This window comes from Oryza sativa, chromosome 12 (genome assembly GCF_034140825.1).
Source record: "Oryza sativa Japonica Group chromosome 12, ASM3414082v1".
In the NCBI taxonomy this organism is placed as follows: domain Eukaryota; kingdom Viridiplantae; phylum Streptophyta; class Magnoliopsida; order Poales; family Poaceae; genus Oryza; species Oryza sativa.
Window position 1 is genome coordinate 3,258,842 of NC_089046.1, and position 15,399 is coordinate 3,274,240.

The 15,399-nt window shown below is 39.7% G+C and overlaps 2 protein-coding genes across 7 annotated transcripts; both read right to left on the reverse strand.

Annotated features, from left to right (window-relative positions):
* Nucleotides 1-32: 32 nt before the first annotated feature.
* Nucleotides 33-3,138, reverse strand: LOC4351585 (actin-7). The gene is made up of 5 exons (XM_015763090.3): nucleotides 3,008-3,138; nucleotides 2,477-2,559; nucleotides 1,931-2,324; nucleotides 849-1,471; nucleotides 33-395 (listed from the first exon to the last, which is right to left on the reverse strand). Exons 2-5 carry the CDS (start codon nucleotides 2,534-2,536, stop codon nucleotides 330-332), a joined length of 1,143 nt encoding a protein of 380 aa, XP_015618576.1. The 5' UTR covers nucleotides 2,537-2,559; nucleotides 3,008-3,138; the 3' UTR covers nucleotides 33-329.
* Nucleotides 3,139-4,583: 1,445 nt separating this feature from the next.
* Nucleotides 4,584-12,212, reverse strand: LOC4351586 (serine/threonine-protein kinase STY46). 6 transcript variants are annotated; one of them, XR_010738455.1, is made up of 16 exons: nucleotides 11,732-12,212; nucleotides 10,841-10,940; nucleotides 9,799-9,875; nucleotides 8,768-8,840; nucleotides 8,509-8,619; nucleotides 7,873-7,923; nucleotides 7,577-7,713; nucleotides 7,386-7,493; nucleotides 7,107-7,180; nucleotides 6,681-6,856; nucleotides 6,375-6,470; nucleotides 6,149-6,204; nucleotides 5,522-5,602; nucleotides 5,376-5,426; nucleotides 5,113-5,253; nucleotides 4,584-4,926 (listed from the first exon to the last, which is right to left on the reverse strand). XR_010738455.1 is itself a non-coding variant. In XM_066306314.1 (15 exons), exons 1-15 carry the CDS (start codon nucleotides 11,986-11,988, stop codon nucleotides 4,873-4,875), a joined length of 1,587 nt encoding a protein of 528 aa, XP_066162411.1. In that variant the 5' UTR covers nucleotides 11,989-12,212; the 3' UTR covers nucleotides 4,584-4,872. The 6 variants fall into 6 exon arrangements, 3 of the variants coding, with proteins under 3 accessions (XP_066162411.1, XP_015620566.1, XP_025877777.1); XR_010738454.1 differs by having other exon boundaries at nucleotides 10,826-10,940; XR_010738453.1 differs by lacking the exon at nucleotides 6,149-6,204 and having other exon boundaries at nucleotides 5,359-5,426; nucleotides 10,826-10,940.
* Between the last annotated feature and the right edge of the window lie 3,187 nt (nucleotides 12,213-15,399).

Here is a 15,399-nt window from a genome sequence, read left to right on the forward strand (position 1 = left end):
CTATAGAAACATCAATTTGGGAGGCTCAGTAATGAACTTAAAAACATCCGAAATCATGAAACAAATGTTCTATATATATGCAGTAAATTACAACTCACGCAGATGAATTATGAATATACAGAAGAATGATAATGTGGCTCAGGTGACGCAATTACTATTACAAAAGATAGTGGTGGATAGTTCAAATTCCTCAATACTAGCAACAAACCTGGCATCAACAGGAACTCTAATATGGCCATGTATGATTCAGCACTGCTCAAACAGACAAACTCAACAATATATCTCATTGGAAACCCGGCAAGAACTTGAGAATAAATAAGACCAAGAACTTAGAAGCACTTCCGGTGGACAATCGCTGGGCCTGATTCGTCATATTCAGCCTTGGAGATCCACATCTGTTGCACAATAAACATCATAGTGCGCTGTTAATTAGTACCAAGAACACGGAAACATTTTAATTCATTTTTTTAAAAAAAATAGTACCAAGAACATGAAAAAAAAATCATATTTGTGCAACCAAAACATGTAGCCTTTCATTTCTCTTCTTCCTGAATGAATTGGCAAGTTTCAAAAAGAGAGAAAAATTCATATTATAAGTCGATTTGATATTTTTCCTAGTCAAACTTTTTAAAGTTTGACCAGTTTATAGAAAAATATAACAATATTTTCAACACAAAACAAACATATTGTGAAAATATATCCAATGTTATATTTAATTAAACTAATTTGACCTAGTAGATGTTACTAAATTTTTCTATAAACTTAGTCAAACTTAAATAAATTTGATTAGAAAAAAAGTCAAAGCGACTCATAGTATGAAACGGAGGGAGTAGTAATCAAAATTTTACCTGTTGGAAGGTGCTAAGGGAGGCAAGGATGGATCCACCAATCCAGACACTGTACTTCCTCTCCGGAGGCGCCACCACCTTGATCTTCATGCTGCTCGGCGCCAGCGCGGTGATCTCCTTGCTCATCCGGTCCGCGATCCCGGGGAACATGGTCGATCCACCACTCAGCACGACATTGCCGTACAGATCCTTCCTGATATCCACATCGCACTTCATGATCGAGTTGTAGGTCGTCTCGTGGATCCCGGCCGCCTCCATGCCGACGAGCGACGGTTGGAACAGCACCTCGGGGCACCTGAACCTCTCGGCCCCGATGGTGATCACCTGGCCATCGGGCAGTTCGTAGCTCTTCTCGACCGAGCTGCTGTTCTTGGCGGCGGCGGCGGCGTTGAGCTCCTGTTCGTAGTCGAGGGCGACGTAGGCGAGCTTCTCCTTGATGTCCCTGACGATCTCCCGCTCGGCGGTGGTGGTGAAGGAGTAGCCTCGCTCGGTGAGGATCTTCATCAGGGCGTCGGTGAGGTCGCGGCCGGCGAGGTCGAGGCGGAGGATGGCGTGCGGGAGGGCGTAGCCTTCGTAGATCGGCACGGTGTGGCTCACACCGTCGCCGGAGTCCAGCACGATGCCTAATTAAAACAAGATGAACAATTTTATTTTCTTTTTCAAATCTCACTAATATGAAGGACAAAATTTTGAAATTTATGAACGGCAACAGGATGGTTACCACTTACTACTATCTTTTACTCTTTGTAACTAAATATTTGTAATAGCTACTAAGAAAGAATATAACTAAACGAAAGTGCTTTTAATAATAAATTTAGTAATATTTTTCATACATTAATAATTTAAAATTTTGAGGTTTGACTGTACGTATTTTAGGACGTCATCTACTCCCTCCGTTCTAAAATATAATAATATAGAACCGGATGGAATATTTCATACTCCCTATACTAGAAAATATCAATATCCAATCCATCCTAGATTCTTATATTTTTAGACGAAGATAGTATTTAAGGACAACCCCCCTCAAAAAAAAAAAAAGAAATAAATCAAATTTCGAAAATGAAATTTTAAATTTGCGTTACCTGTGGTGCGGCCACTGGCGTAGAGGGAGAGCACGGCCTGGATGGCGACATACATGGCGGGGACATTGAAGCTCTCGAACATGATCTGGGTCATCTTCTCCCGGTTGGCCTTGGGGTTGAGCGGCGCCTCGGTGAGCAGCGCCGGGTGCTCCTCGGGCGCCACCCGGAGCTCGTTGTAGAAGGTGTGGTGCCAGATCTTCTCCATGTCGTCCCAGTTGCTCACGATCCCGTGCTCGATCGGGTACTTGAGCGTCAGGATCCCCCGCTTCGACTGCGCCTCGTCCCCGACGTATGCGTCCTTCTGCCCCATCCCCACCATCACCCCCGTGTGCCGGGGGCGACCCACGATGCTCGGGAACACCGCCCGCGGCGCGTCGTCGCCCGCGAACCCGGCCTGAATTTTGGATTATTATTATCAATGGTTTATCGTTGCTGTTGTTGTTGTTTACTGAATTTTTTGAACGCAAGAACATAAGGTATGGTTTGTTGTTGTTGTTGTGATTTGTGAGAGGTGGTTAATTGGATTGAGTTGATGATGATGATGACCTTGACCATGCCGGTGCCATTGTCGCAGACAAGGGGCTGGATGTCCTCGCCGTCAGCCATTTGATTCTTCAGAGATTATATATCTGTTGATTCAGGACAAAATGGACCATGATCTATTAGTTCCAATGCAGTAAGACTATATCGATTGATTAAGAACAATATGGACAATCTATTTATTTAGTAGTAACAAGGCAATGCAGTCATGATCACTGAAGAATTAAAATGGATGTTTTTGTCATCACAAATGTTAAACTTGATCCTATACATCTAGGGTATAAATCAAGTCCTAACATATTCTAGTTTTTTTATGTAATCAAGTCCTAACAAACTGTATGAACACACCACAGCATGTAAGCTTCAGCTTAATTGATTAGCCTTGGAAAGATGGCAGTGCAAGAAGATTATAATTTGGCCTTATGAACTGGATTCGAACTGCAGTCAAATATTACATTTACATGGCCAAAATATAGCACAAAGAATCTGAGAAAGAAAGGCACAAACAGATTCAAGAATATTTTTGGTTGTTCTTACCGGGAGATTGCCTGCCTGAAACCTCCACCGAGATGGAGATGGAGGAGGTGCAGAAGAACTAGGCAGGAGAGCTTAGGGCTCTGCTTGGATTTGTCTCCTTTTTATATGCACATATTTTCTTTTCAACTTTCTTGATTCTGTTTTGAAATAAAAAAAGGGTAGAAATAGAGCAATATATTTGGCTGCATTACAGTGTGCTCTAATCCGTTCTCTCTATTTTTTTTGGTATAGAAACTTGTTTGGGATTTTTCTTTTTAAAAAAAGACCTATATTTTTACGTAGAATTTTTCCCAAAATGATAATAAGTTTACCACTCTTTATTTCTAAAATGAAAATGTACATTGTGTGTTTTTTTAGTTTACCAGCTATTTACGCCACATCTAAAAATATAATGGATCCATCATGGTGGCCAACTGTTTTGCTGGATTCTTTAAATTGAAACACTATTCTTTTGAGAGGAAAATTAAAGGGTGTTGATCCTACCAAAATAATTGAAAAAGGGAACCTTTGCTATGCCATCTCATGGCCAGCAAAGAATCTCCTACTTGGCAAATAATTTGATCAACTTCCATTGTCATAGTGGAGGCCATGAATGGCCAGAATGGGCAACTGTTTTCAAATTGGCCTGGCACACACAGCAATGGTTATGATAGATTCAACCAATGTTGACCAATATACGGGTCGAATTAAAATGCTAACAAATACGGTTTGCAAAGATTCTCAGCTTTCTTTTAATAAAAGGAAGGAGACCCCAATCAAGCAAAAGATCAAAAGATTGTTTCTCCAGCAAGGAATTATTAGTGGTCCTAGATGAAGGGAAAAGGAGCAGCAAACACAGAAGAGAGTCTCTTTTGAGCAGATCAACAGAGGAGGCTGGAATGAGCTGGTGATGAATAGGAAACGTGGGCCGCACGATGGATGACATGGAGCGCACAGAGTCGTCAGATTTGATATAAACATGCAGAGGGGCGTCCTCTGATTTCTTGGCTGGATCCTGCTTGGAACTGGGCCTTCCAGTTGGCCTAGCTCATTTAATTACCACTATTCATTTTTAGATAATAATAATAATTACCACTGCTCATTTTCTATGTAGATGCACCGTGCACGCAATTAACGCACGTTACTCACAATTGGCTACCCTTTTATTGCCTTGAGGTCATACTTTCATGCTAGTACTTTGCTAATATCAGAGGGTTCACATTATTCAATATCAAGGTGAAAACCGGTCCTATCGGTCGAAAACCGAACGAAACTAGTAGAATCGAAAAACAAAGACGACTTTCAGTCCGTAAGAAATTTATGATATCAGAAATCAAGGTCCATGTTCCCATCTTGGATGTAGTTTGAACCAAGCATGCCAGCATTACTAAGCTTGAGATTTGATGAACTATTGTGTTCTTTCATTTGATTACTGTGTTCCTGTTGTTCCTGAAATTACTATGAGCACACAAGCAGTACTTCGTTCAGCTTGTGCAGAGATCGCAGAAGGCAATCTCAGCAGTTTATGCATGATTGCACAGGACGCTTTCTTGCCAATGGCAGGTGAACACAGGAGGGGCAGTGTGGCAGCCAAAGGTACCCAAAACATCCAATCTTCATTATAATAGACGGGCACGGCGGTAAATTCTGAGTAGCAGGTCGTTGATATATCAAGCTAGGCCGATCCAATTTCCTCTATGTAAGAACAATGAGAACTGAGACCGAAAAAATTAGGCCCCAAGATGATTGCTCAAAATGCATATAAAAATGCAAAACCAAGCCAAAAATGATTACGCTCTACTCCTCTCAACATTAGTGAGGCACACATCCTAAACAAGCACATCGGTGAACGAACGAGACAAACGTCAGGTAATATATGCAGGGGATCAATCTTTGGCTCCTGAGTCATCTTGTCGTTGGCTGGCCTCTCCTGAAGTTCCCTGCAAAACAGCAAAAGGGTAAATCTTGTCAGTCTTTGGAACAGGAGAATATTTACAGGATTTTTACATGGGTTAGTCTTCCCACAAAAAATCTTTGAAACTCCATTCCAATTTCCAAAGGAGGACTTAGGACATGGGACTAGCTAAACTTTCTCTGTTCATGGTTGTTCGGGCCAAGGGAAATACCTGAACACGTGCAAGAAGATCCTCTAGTTCGGCTAATATATCTGAGAAAGGAGGTCGGTTGGATGGAATGCCTTCCCAACATCTCCGCATCAAGTCTAATAGCTGGGGATGAGCATTTTCTGGGAGCCCTGGGCGCAATCCCTTGTATAACAGTAAAATGTCATGCTTAGTGCATTTCACAATGGGCGTATTATGGTAAACTGTAACAAGTAATAACTGACAGCATATTATTTGAATAGAAGAAACCTGCATATGCTACACACCTGTCTCACACCTACAGCTGCTTGGAGAGGGGTCATGGTATTATAAGGGATCTAAAAATACCAGAAACGAAAATTTGACAAGCCTTAGCAAACACTAATAAATGCACAATGTAGATAATTGTGTCTCTTCACAGAAAATCGTGTACCTTGGACGTTATGAGCTCCCAAAGCACAATAGCAAAACTGAACACATCAGCTTTGTTATCATAGGGTTGATGATTTATGACCTAGCAACGCCGCATCGAAGATATATTAGCAAGGAATATAATATTCTTGTACCTTTAGTAGACAATATAAACTAGGTAACTATAGAATGTCCATGCAAACTACAGAACATTCAGATTATTGAAACAAAGAAAAAGTCTTGTCTAGCACCTTGAACCTTAAGACAAAGCATCTAAAACCCTGAGCTTTACAATACGTTCATATAACCTCCCAAAGTGATTTTTGCCTAAGTGGAATACACATTGGATGGGTTTTGCCCATGTCGCGTAAATGCTGAACATACGTATCAAAATCTCCACTTACTATCTCCTCTTTATCCCAATTCATTCTCTCACCAAGGGAACAAGGACTGAAAAAATGCTTGTATGACCAAAAAAAAAGATCAAACTTTAGGACCAATGATTGAGAAAGCACCAACATGTCATCCTACTTGGACAAAACCGCTTGTTCAAGTTTCCGTATAGGCAAAACCACCATACAAAACAACTTAAGGGGAGGGGCAGTTGTTTATAGATGGTATTGCAAAGTTTGGGGGGTTACAAACTAACCTTTAAAATTCGAGGTGCTCGGTGGACTTCCATTAAAAGCTTAAGGGGTGGTATGCCTATAGGGAAATTTCCATGAAACAACAAACTATTCTGAACTATTCACTTTAGCAGTACAATATATTATATTGTGATAAGCATCCAAGTTTTGTTTTCGAGACTTCAAAAACAGTAACAATATTAGGCACACTTGAAACTGAATTACTTTGCTCCAGCAACAGAGTTGTACCTCTGGTGCCATCCATCTGTATGTTCCAGTTTCAGCTGTCATGTTACCTCCTTGATCCTGAAAACGAGCTACACCAAAATCTGCCACTTTCACAACCTAGAAAAATAATAATGAAGTTATTTATCAGTTCATAGATATTTTCTCTCAAGTGCAAAGCAGATGGCTCCTGCACATACAAAAACACAAATGAAGCATGATTATATTGCATCAGTACCATTTGCCCACTTGCATAAACTATACTATCTTGTCTTATTTTTTCCCCTCATATGTTCATCAATAAAATGTTAAAGATTATAGGCTACGTACATGATCTTTGTCCATTAGAAGGTTTGCACTCTTTAAATCTCTATGGATAATACCCCTCTGATGCAAGTAACACATCCCTCTGCATACATCAACTGCAAACTTCAGCAGAGTTGGAAGGTCCAAGACATTATGCTGCTTGTGCACAAAGTCATACAGGCTTCCTCCAGACATGTATTCTGAAAGATATAAAAGTAGATGATGAGCATTAGTAGGAATCTTCCAGTCACCAAGATATAAATTAAGCAAGAACCCGCTCTTTGTCACATAATAACAAGCATAATTATATGGAATTAAAAATTACATCTCACCAATATTGTGAAATTAATTAGCATTGTGTAATAATTATTCAGCACATGCTTTATTTTTAGGAACAAACTATTCTTTGCAAATTCCCCGGTGAGAACCAATTGATGTCATAAATCTTACCAGTAATTATGCAAAATTGTGGTGGTTTTGTGCATGCACCAATGAATCGCACAACATTAGTATGCTGAACTTCCCTGAAAACAAGTATGGGAGATCAAGGCAAGGCATAAATATTTAGTTATTGGTACTTGCATGAACTGGGTAATTTCAGACATTCTTAATCTAAGAGCAGTAATATGCTCATGGCTAAGAATTGGATATGCTTAAACTATTCATTCACAATGGTAAATGCTAAAAAAGAATTATATAAACAAAACACCTTATTATAATGTTAAATACCTTAGAATATATACTTCCTGTGTGAACTCATTCCAAACATTCTTATTCAAATGCTCAGATCTTAGAATTTTAACAGCAACATCCTCACCGAGATAAGTCCCATGATACCTTGACATAAGGATAACACACCATAAAAACAAAGTGCAATAAATACAGTGATAAAACAACTCAGCAGTATACAATTGACTTACAAATCCCCACAAGATCCAGAAGCAATCATCCCTCCCATCTTCAGCAGTCGTTTGTCAATTTCCCATTCACCACCTTTTACTTGGAATGGCAGTGTTCTTTCTGCAGCTGATGAGTGAGATGAACCTGACCATGATCCCTGCATTTTCAGAGAGCACCAGCAAATATGCTGTTAGATTTGTCAAATGGAACAAGACATTGTATCATGCATCAACTCCTTGCAAAAATACAAAATAGGATTATATCCGCATGGAAAATGCTTATTGCTTAGACGATCATAATATATATCACAAGTTACCTCATTCCTTAAAATGGACGCTTCCAGTGCCTTGTGCAAACCATCAGTGTCCTGATCAACCATTGCAACGTTGGCATCATTTTAAAAAAACAGTTCATAATAAAAGAACCAGAATGGCTGGCCAACTCATTGGCATAAAACTTCACAGAATTGGTTGTTTAGACAGTATATCGTTGGTTGTCATACCAGACTGCTAACCAGCCGGTAGGTGGTTTTCAGGGCAGAATGGAATACTATTCCCCCACCCCCAAACACACATACCCCCCAAAAAATGAGACACTCCATAATATAATTCTCATGCACACCATCAGATGGAGAATAAAACAGCATGTTATCATTATAACTTCCATAACCATGTCTGTCTAAACTGAGGTAAGCCTCAAGACAAAAATGCAATGAGTAGATCGTGGCAAGCTCAGGATTAGTTCTCAAGGAAGGGAATTACAATGGTAGTAGTTCAAACTTAAGTCTATGAAAATGATTCCATCGTTTAGATGAATAAACCCTTTAACTATTCCAGCACTAGTAACCATTGTTTTCTAGGAATAGAAGGCCAGACGAAAGACTTCAATACATCAGTTCTGCAATTTACATCTAGACAGTTCAGCAAATGACATGATAAGAACCAGATATTACCTCAATGGGCCAGCCATCAACAACAAAAACATCAAGAGAATAGTTGTCAAATGTCGAGAAAACATGCGCTTCCCTGATGTTCAATCCAATGTCAGATAGCAAAGCAGACAGCTGGCATAACATATTGCAGTTAGATGATAACGATATACTGTGAGCAAAAAGTCAAACGACTAGTAAGCACATGCTTAAATTGGAACAATGATTTAGAAAATGCCAATGTATCATGAGGTTAAGTTAGAAGGCACATAAAATTGCTGACCTGACTAAGGAGCTTTGGCTTGTCAACAGTGGAGAAAACCACCTCATGAATGTGTGCGTATGATGTGTCCTGCCTGCACAATATACATAGCCAACTTAGCAAGCCTATAAAAGGTCAAGATATCTCAAGCTTCTCTCTAGGCTATGTGCATGGGCATGTAATAGTGTGTTCATGCAAGTCCACAAGTGGTGTTGACTTATTCAAGGAGATTTAGGGGATACATAACTTATGTGGGATGGTTTACTTCACAAATACTTGAGGTTAGTACCGATATTCTGTATTTATGCATATTCTCTATTTTTCTGGTGCAGAGTGCACTGACTATAGAAGTAAATGTATACAAACATACAAACACTATTGTGTTAATCTGTATGGTTCCTATGCAATAAGGACTTAAGATAACTATAATGAAGATATGATGTATATCGAAGCTACAGAACTTTAGGTGCAACATATCAGAAGCATACAAAGGAAGCAGACAACAATGAGTCAGGAAGGTTAGTATGTAAATTCTTGAGTGCACCAAGCTAAATGTTTAACCCTTTCTTACTTCATTTTTTTCTGTAAAGAATGTCTGATTACAATGTTCCTTTCCCACACATAATAATGAGTGGAAGACATTTTATCTACAATGACACATGATTTTAGGACCATCAGGATCTCCAATTCTCTACGGTGGCACCCACTTGTCATGGAGAGATTATACGGGAGATGGGGTATAGTTTTTTCAACAAGCAGTGCCAAATGCCAATTTGATCCAAGAGGGCACCACCTCATGGACCAAAACACCCCCATGACAAGCAGACTCTACCACCACATTGTGTCCCATCTAGACGCTACATAGGCCAAAACCACTATTAAACGGACAGATAACAAGTTTTACCCGGTTTTCAGAGTTGAGTAGCAGGTTTTAGCCAGCTTTGGAGTTGATGGACGAAAATTAAACCACACCAAGAGTTACTGGACAAGAAAAATAATCTTTCCTTCCTAAAAAACAATGGAAGCAGCATCCTAGCACTGTGCATGATTACCTTACAGAGAGATCATCACCATCATCAGCCCCATCTTCAGATGCGTCAGAGTCATATGTCGGATCCACTTCTTCAATCTTTGATCAAAGTTTAGAGTCAATTTGACAACTCCGATTTCTATTGGTGATACTAAAGATAAACAATCAGTAATGCATGGAACAAACATGTAGCATTGGCAAGATAAGAAAACATAAAATCTAAAAGCTAGAGTAACTTATCCCTCCCAATTTCTCTATCAAGATCATCAAATATTGTAATGTTATATGTAGTATGCCACATAAAAACCATTTAATATCATAGCTAAAAATGTACTTCTCACGGACAGTATAGTAGGTGTGAGCATCATCCCACCTGTGCTATGGCATTTTTCACCAAAGACAACCAGCTGCAATATATCATGTATATACTATATGAACAATGGTCAAGCATGTATTGACAAATACACCTTGTCATTTTCTTCAGTATTTAATAAGACAGTTCAGAAAATCATGGCAACACTAGTGTTTGTCTTTGTACGACGGCCACGGCCCTGTTTACATATCATGTAGAGAAGCTCCCAATGATAGCTACACACAGTTACTTCTAATGAAAGAAATAAGAAAATTGTCAGTCCACTCCATATCTTTTTAGATTGTCTACGGCAAAGCCTTTATTTAGTACAAAATCGAGTGATATACACATTGAACTGAATTATTCCTTGCTTCTTGTTGTGCTCATCTGTTTCACCATAAAATAATGTGTACTGTTCATTCAGAAACCTCCTTGAAATAGTGCAATGACAGCTGTACCATGAAATAATGCTCTAAAGTTACATGGCAAAATTCATAATATTGGTGTTACACTATTCTTTTCAATCTAGAGTTCTAGACTTTCCTGGCCATAATACCATTAAGTATGAACAATATGCAACCCATCATATGTAAACAGAATACAACTAGTAGCCACCAATCCACTAAAGGTGCTATCATTATCGCATAACACAAATTAGTTGCTTCTACAATAGTCCAGATCAACATAAGAGTTTTACCCTCAAGAAACGAACATGGAACGCAGGGCGCCTATCAGGATCTTTTGCTTCTGCCAAGACCTTCTGATGGACTAAGACGTCTTCAGCTTTGTCGACATTGATATCCAGTTGATAGCTACATAGTGAGAAAACAAAACAGGAACCAATATTTAACTTTATCATTGCACAAAGGGCAGAATAATGGAATAGATAATAGCCTATCAATACTAAATCCAGAAAAAAGACGATTGCAGTTACACCACCTTCCTTTTTCAGTTATGACACACCATAAAACATACTCAGGATAACTACACAGGATTATCCAAACAAGCAATTACACAGGATAGCTACAAGGACAACTCCACGGCTGAACCAATCATTCCATTTAAAAAAAATCTATGCAAGTATAGGAAAAAAACCATTGCCTCCAGAATCAGAATGGGCTATTAGTCAAGCCAATGGATAAGAATTCGGAATCAGAACCAAATAAAAGTACTTTTTGGAAGTGAGTGATCCCACCCCAAAACAAACATAAATGGGTTAATCACTAATTCAATTCCAAGCTTAACTACAATCCCAGAACATACCAGTCAAAAATCGAAGAGATCCAGCTCTACTCAATAAATCACGCACTGTTCCATTCATCACAGTAGAAGAAAAGCACTGAATTCAACCATACTGAATTCTAATTCCTTGGTCGACTCAAACAGCATTCCTACCAAACCAAGCACCAGATAAAACTTAACTGGAATGTCACCGCAACTACAATTTCACACCAGTTACACATGCATCACCCAGAAGCTTCATGAGAGCACCCAAACCCAAAACGATTCCACCACCTACGTGAGCCGCGACACCGAACAGGGTTTCAACGAGAGGAAGCAAACGAACAGGAGGAGCAGAAATTAACCAATCAAACCAAATCACCTATGTGGAAGCCGCATGAAATGGGCCTCGAGCTGTGCGCGGAAGTCCGGCGCGGCCGCCTCCTCGTTCCCCTCCGCGACGAGCCGCTCGTACACCTGGTTGCAGATGTTAAGCCCTCCCGCGCCACCGCCACCGCCACCGCCGCTCCCGCCCGACGCCGCGGGCGCCGCCGCGGGGTCACGCGGCGGGGACGAGCTCTCCCCCACGCCCTCCTCCACGCCGCCACCACCGCCGCCCTCCGCCGCCGCCGCAGCCATCCCCCCCACACACACACCCACCACCCCTCCTCCCCCCCCCCCCCCACCACTCACCTCGTCACCGCGCGCGCATCGGCTCGCCTCGCCTCGCCTCACCTAGGGTTCCCGCTCCCTTCCCCTCCCCACCCCGCGAGTTCCAGAAGGTTCGGGAGGAGGAGGCGGTGGGCGCGGCTTGGGTAGCTGGAGCTCGAGACGAGAGGAGAGAGAAGGATAGGAGAGTGGGTGGAGAGAGGAGAGAGAAGACGCGAGGAGAGAGAAAGAGAGGCGCGCGAGGTGTGGGGATGGAAATACGAGGCGAGACGAGGGGCAAAAGCGTCGTTTCGTAGGCGGTGAGCGTGTCCCACGTGGCCACCTCCTCGGGTGCGCGTAGCGAGGCGTGGTGCCCACCTGCCGGGACGGCCGCGTGCGCCTCGTCCACGTGGTGTGACCTGCATGGGGCCCACGTGTCGGTGACGGTGGTCCAGTGGACGCGGTGCGGGTAGGCAGGGTTTGCGAGACGTGGATAGGGTTTTCCGTGCACGGGGTGCTGCTAGTAGTACACGACGCATGTTCCCTGCAGGTTTGGTGACGCTCACTGGCATGTGGGCCCGTGTTAATGCTGGACAGTAGGAGTGGTTAGACAGCGCTCGAGAGAACGACGATGGTTCAAAAAATACTTAAGTATTTTCACGCGCACGCTTTTTAAATGATTAAGGGCCTGTTTAGATCCCTTTTAAATGATTAAGGGCCTGTTTAGATCCCTGTCACATCGAATGTTTAGACACAAAAATATTAAATATAGAAAAAAAAACTAATTACACAGATTGCGTGTAAATTGCGAGACAAATCTTTTAAGCCTAATTACTTCATGATTTGACAATGTGGTGCTACAGTAAATATCTGCTAATGATAGATTAATTAGGTTTAATAAATTGGTCTCGCAGTTTACAGGAGGAATTTGTAATTTGTTTTGTTATTATATTACGTTTAATAGTGTCCGTATATACGATGTGACACGGCAAAAATTTTCACCCTTGGATCTAAACACAGCCTAAATAGTATGTTCATTTTCTAAAATAAAATCTATAGAACAGTTATTTCAAATATTATATTAATCGATTTTTCAAAGTTTAAAATAATTAATACTTTCTCTAATGACTTAGTACCTTGTAAGCTCAAATTAGATATAGTGTAAGTTCAATTTTTTTTCTTAAAGAAAGGTAGTGCACCAATACGAGAATAGCACTTACGAGATAGATCAAGCGAAATTAATCTTTAATCATGATATTTCATATGGGCGTAGTTCGCAAATGGTATTTTTATATGATTTATATATTCCGCCAACCAACTATAACAAACAAAGAGGGTATTACAATCACTTCAATTAGTGTGACAAACAACTTTGATGAATCAGAACAACCACAGCTAGACCAAAGGGATATCCATCAAAATGTGCCCCCATAAACTCGTCAACATGACTAGTAGGTCATGATAGATAAACACTCCAATCGGTTGAAGTATGAAGTAAGCACTTATGCCATAACTATTATTAAAAGAAGTAGTGAGGCTCCAAGAGGGTCCAACTTGTTTTAGAATAACACGTGAAAAGAATAGGACACAGTACCTTGAAATTTCAAAAACTTTAGCCTATTAGGTGATTCTTGTTTTTTTTTCTCTACAAGTATTATGCACAGTCTTGTACTGACTGTTGATGTATTTCCAACATTTTATTGGATGGAAGTCTAACTCATCAAACATACAATCAAACAAAGCAATAATAAAAATGATTGTTTCTCATTCAAGGTTTATTCTAAGAATCACCCTGATCCAACATATATATAATGATATAACATGTGTAAAAAAACAAGTATCAACAACATATATAGAGGCACCAACCAATTCCTAACTTTAGCTGGTTTAGTTTGGTTCTATTATCATGTCCTCCTAGTATATTCCTTTCTTTTTAGCATGTTCATCCCCCATCACTCCATAACACTATTAAACAAAGACAACTAAACTAAAACTATAAGATGAAGTCCTTAACTGGTCTATGTGTATGTCATAATGAGGGAATGACAAAGGTGCCCTTGATGTGGACTGCTGTAACCTTGCTGCTTGCTTTATCCAAAATGTGGATTAGAACCAAGGCATAGTAGTGCGGGCTGGAATCTGCTTAAAGTAGAAGGAAGGGGAGAACCTAAGATGATGAATCCTTCCCATGGGGTCCATGCATGTTTATTCCCCATGTAAGCATGTCACATCCTAATCCCCTTCCTAGCATTGACATCCCAAATGAGTGCACATACTCACTCCATTCTTAAATATTCATTTTTTTTAAAAAAAATGTGCGTAGGAAAACCTAGAAATCTTATCGTTAATATATAAAAAGTATTCAGATTTCATATATGAAAATTATATCAATAGATTTTAAATACTTTCATGTAGTTATAGTTATGATAACATTACAAACTTATTATTAAAAGAAACAATTATCAAATATGTGCATCAAAAGTTGTATCGATATCCTAAATGACAAGTGAAGAAGAAAAAATAGAGGGAGTAATAAATATCTAGAAATATTCTCCAAACCATGCATGAATAAATCTTTACATATGTACAAATGCTCCATTTTGTTTTTAAGCCATAGAAGGACTACTGGATTTAGCATATTTATTTCCTTTGAACTGTTATACCTTTTTTAAGAAAGTAGAACTATACTAACAAAAATGTTGTAATTTTGACACATCAATGAAGTTTTTAAAATGTAATTTTGACCACTCATCTCTATTGTAAAAATATTCATAAATTCTGCTAAATTGTATTATTATAAAATTTTAAAAAACGTGAATATTAGGTAATAACCTAATATCAAATAATTATAAGGGATGAGACTTCGAACTCAGATCGTCTAGCCCACCACCTTGTGGAGCTAGCCGGAAGACTCCTGAGCGTTTCTCTCATTATAAAATTACTTTTGACGCAAAAAAATATCGATTTCTCATAGTTTTGAAAGTTTGAATGGATGTTTGTCCAGAAAGGAGTAATAAAATTCATGAAAGTGTTAGTGGAAATCGTTACTACACAAATAGGAGGTTTGATTCCCACCAAAGTAGAGTTAGTTATAGGGTATATTAATTATAACTGGTTTATTATTCTTGCAGTTCCATGCGATTTGATCTGATCTCTTGGTCCTAATTAAGTCATGTTTAGTATTCTTAGAAATTAGTATTTTGTGACATCATGAAAAGCATATATACTCCTTATTGGCACTACAACAAGATCGATCTCCTTTTGACATATCGCATAAAAGCAAGGATACTTTAATTTCGGAACATTCTTAGCCCATTACTGAAAATGACTGTTAGTGTTCGACGTGTAACAGTGTGTTAATTAAACTACATGACTACCCGCATGTTGCTGCAAAAGAAATAT

Bases quoted from the DNA above. Each gene is read 5' to 3' on its own strand.
- LOC4351585 (XM_015763090.3), bottom strand. From the start codon at position 2,536: ATGGCTGACGGCGAGGACATCCAGCCCCTTGTCTGCGACAATGGCACC. The intron at 2,325-2,476 runs GTCATCATCATC...TCCAAAATTCAG, and splicing joins ATGGCACCGGCATGGTCAAG to GCCGGGTTCGCGGGCGACGA. The intron at 396-848 runs GTAAAATTTTGA...ATTGTGCAACAG, and splicing joins CCCTTAGCACCTTCCAACAG to ATGTGGATCTCCAAGGCTGA.
- LOC4351586 (XM_015765080.3), bottom strand. From the start codon at position 11,988: ATGGCTGCGGCGGCGGCGGAGGGCGGCGGTGGTGGCGGCGTGGAGGAG. The intron at 8,620-8,767 runs GTCAGCAATTTT...ATGTTATGCCAG, and splicing joins AGCCAAAGCTCCTTAGTCAG to CTGTCTGCTTTGCTATCTGA. The intron at 6,857-7,106 runs GTAAGATTTATG...TATATCTTTCAG, and splicing joins ACAATTTTGCATAATTACTG to AATACATGTCTGGAGGAAGC.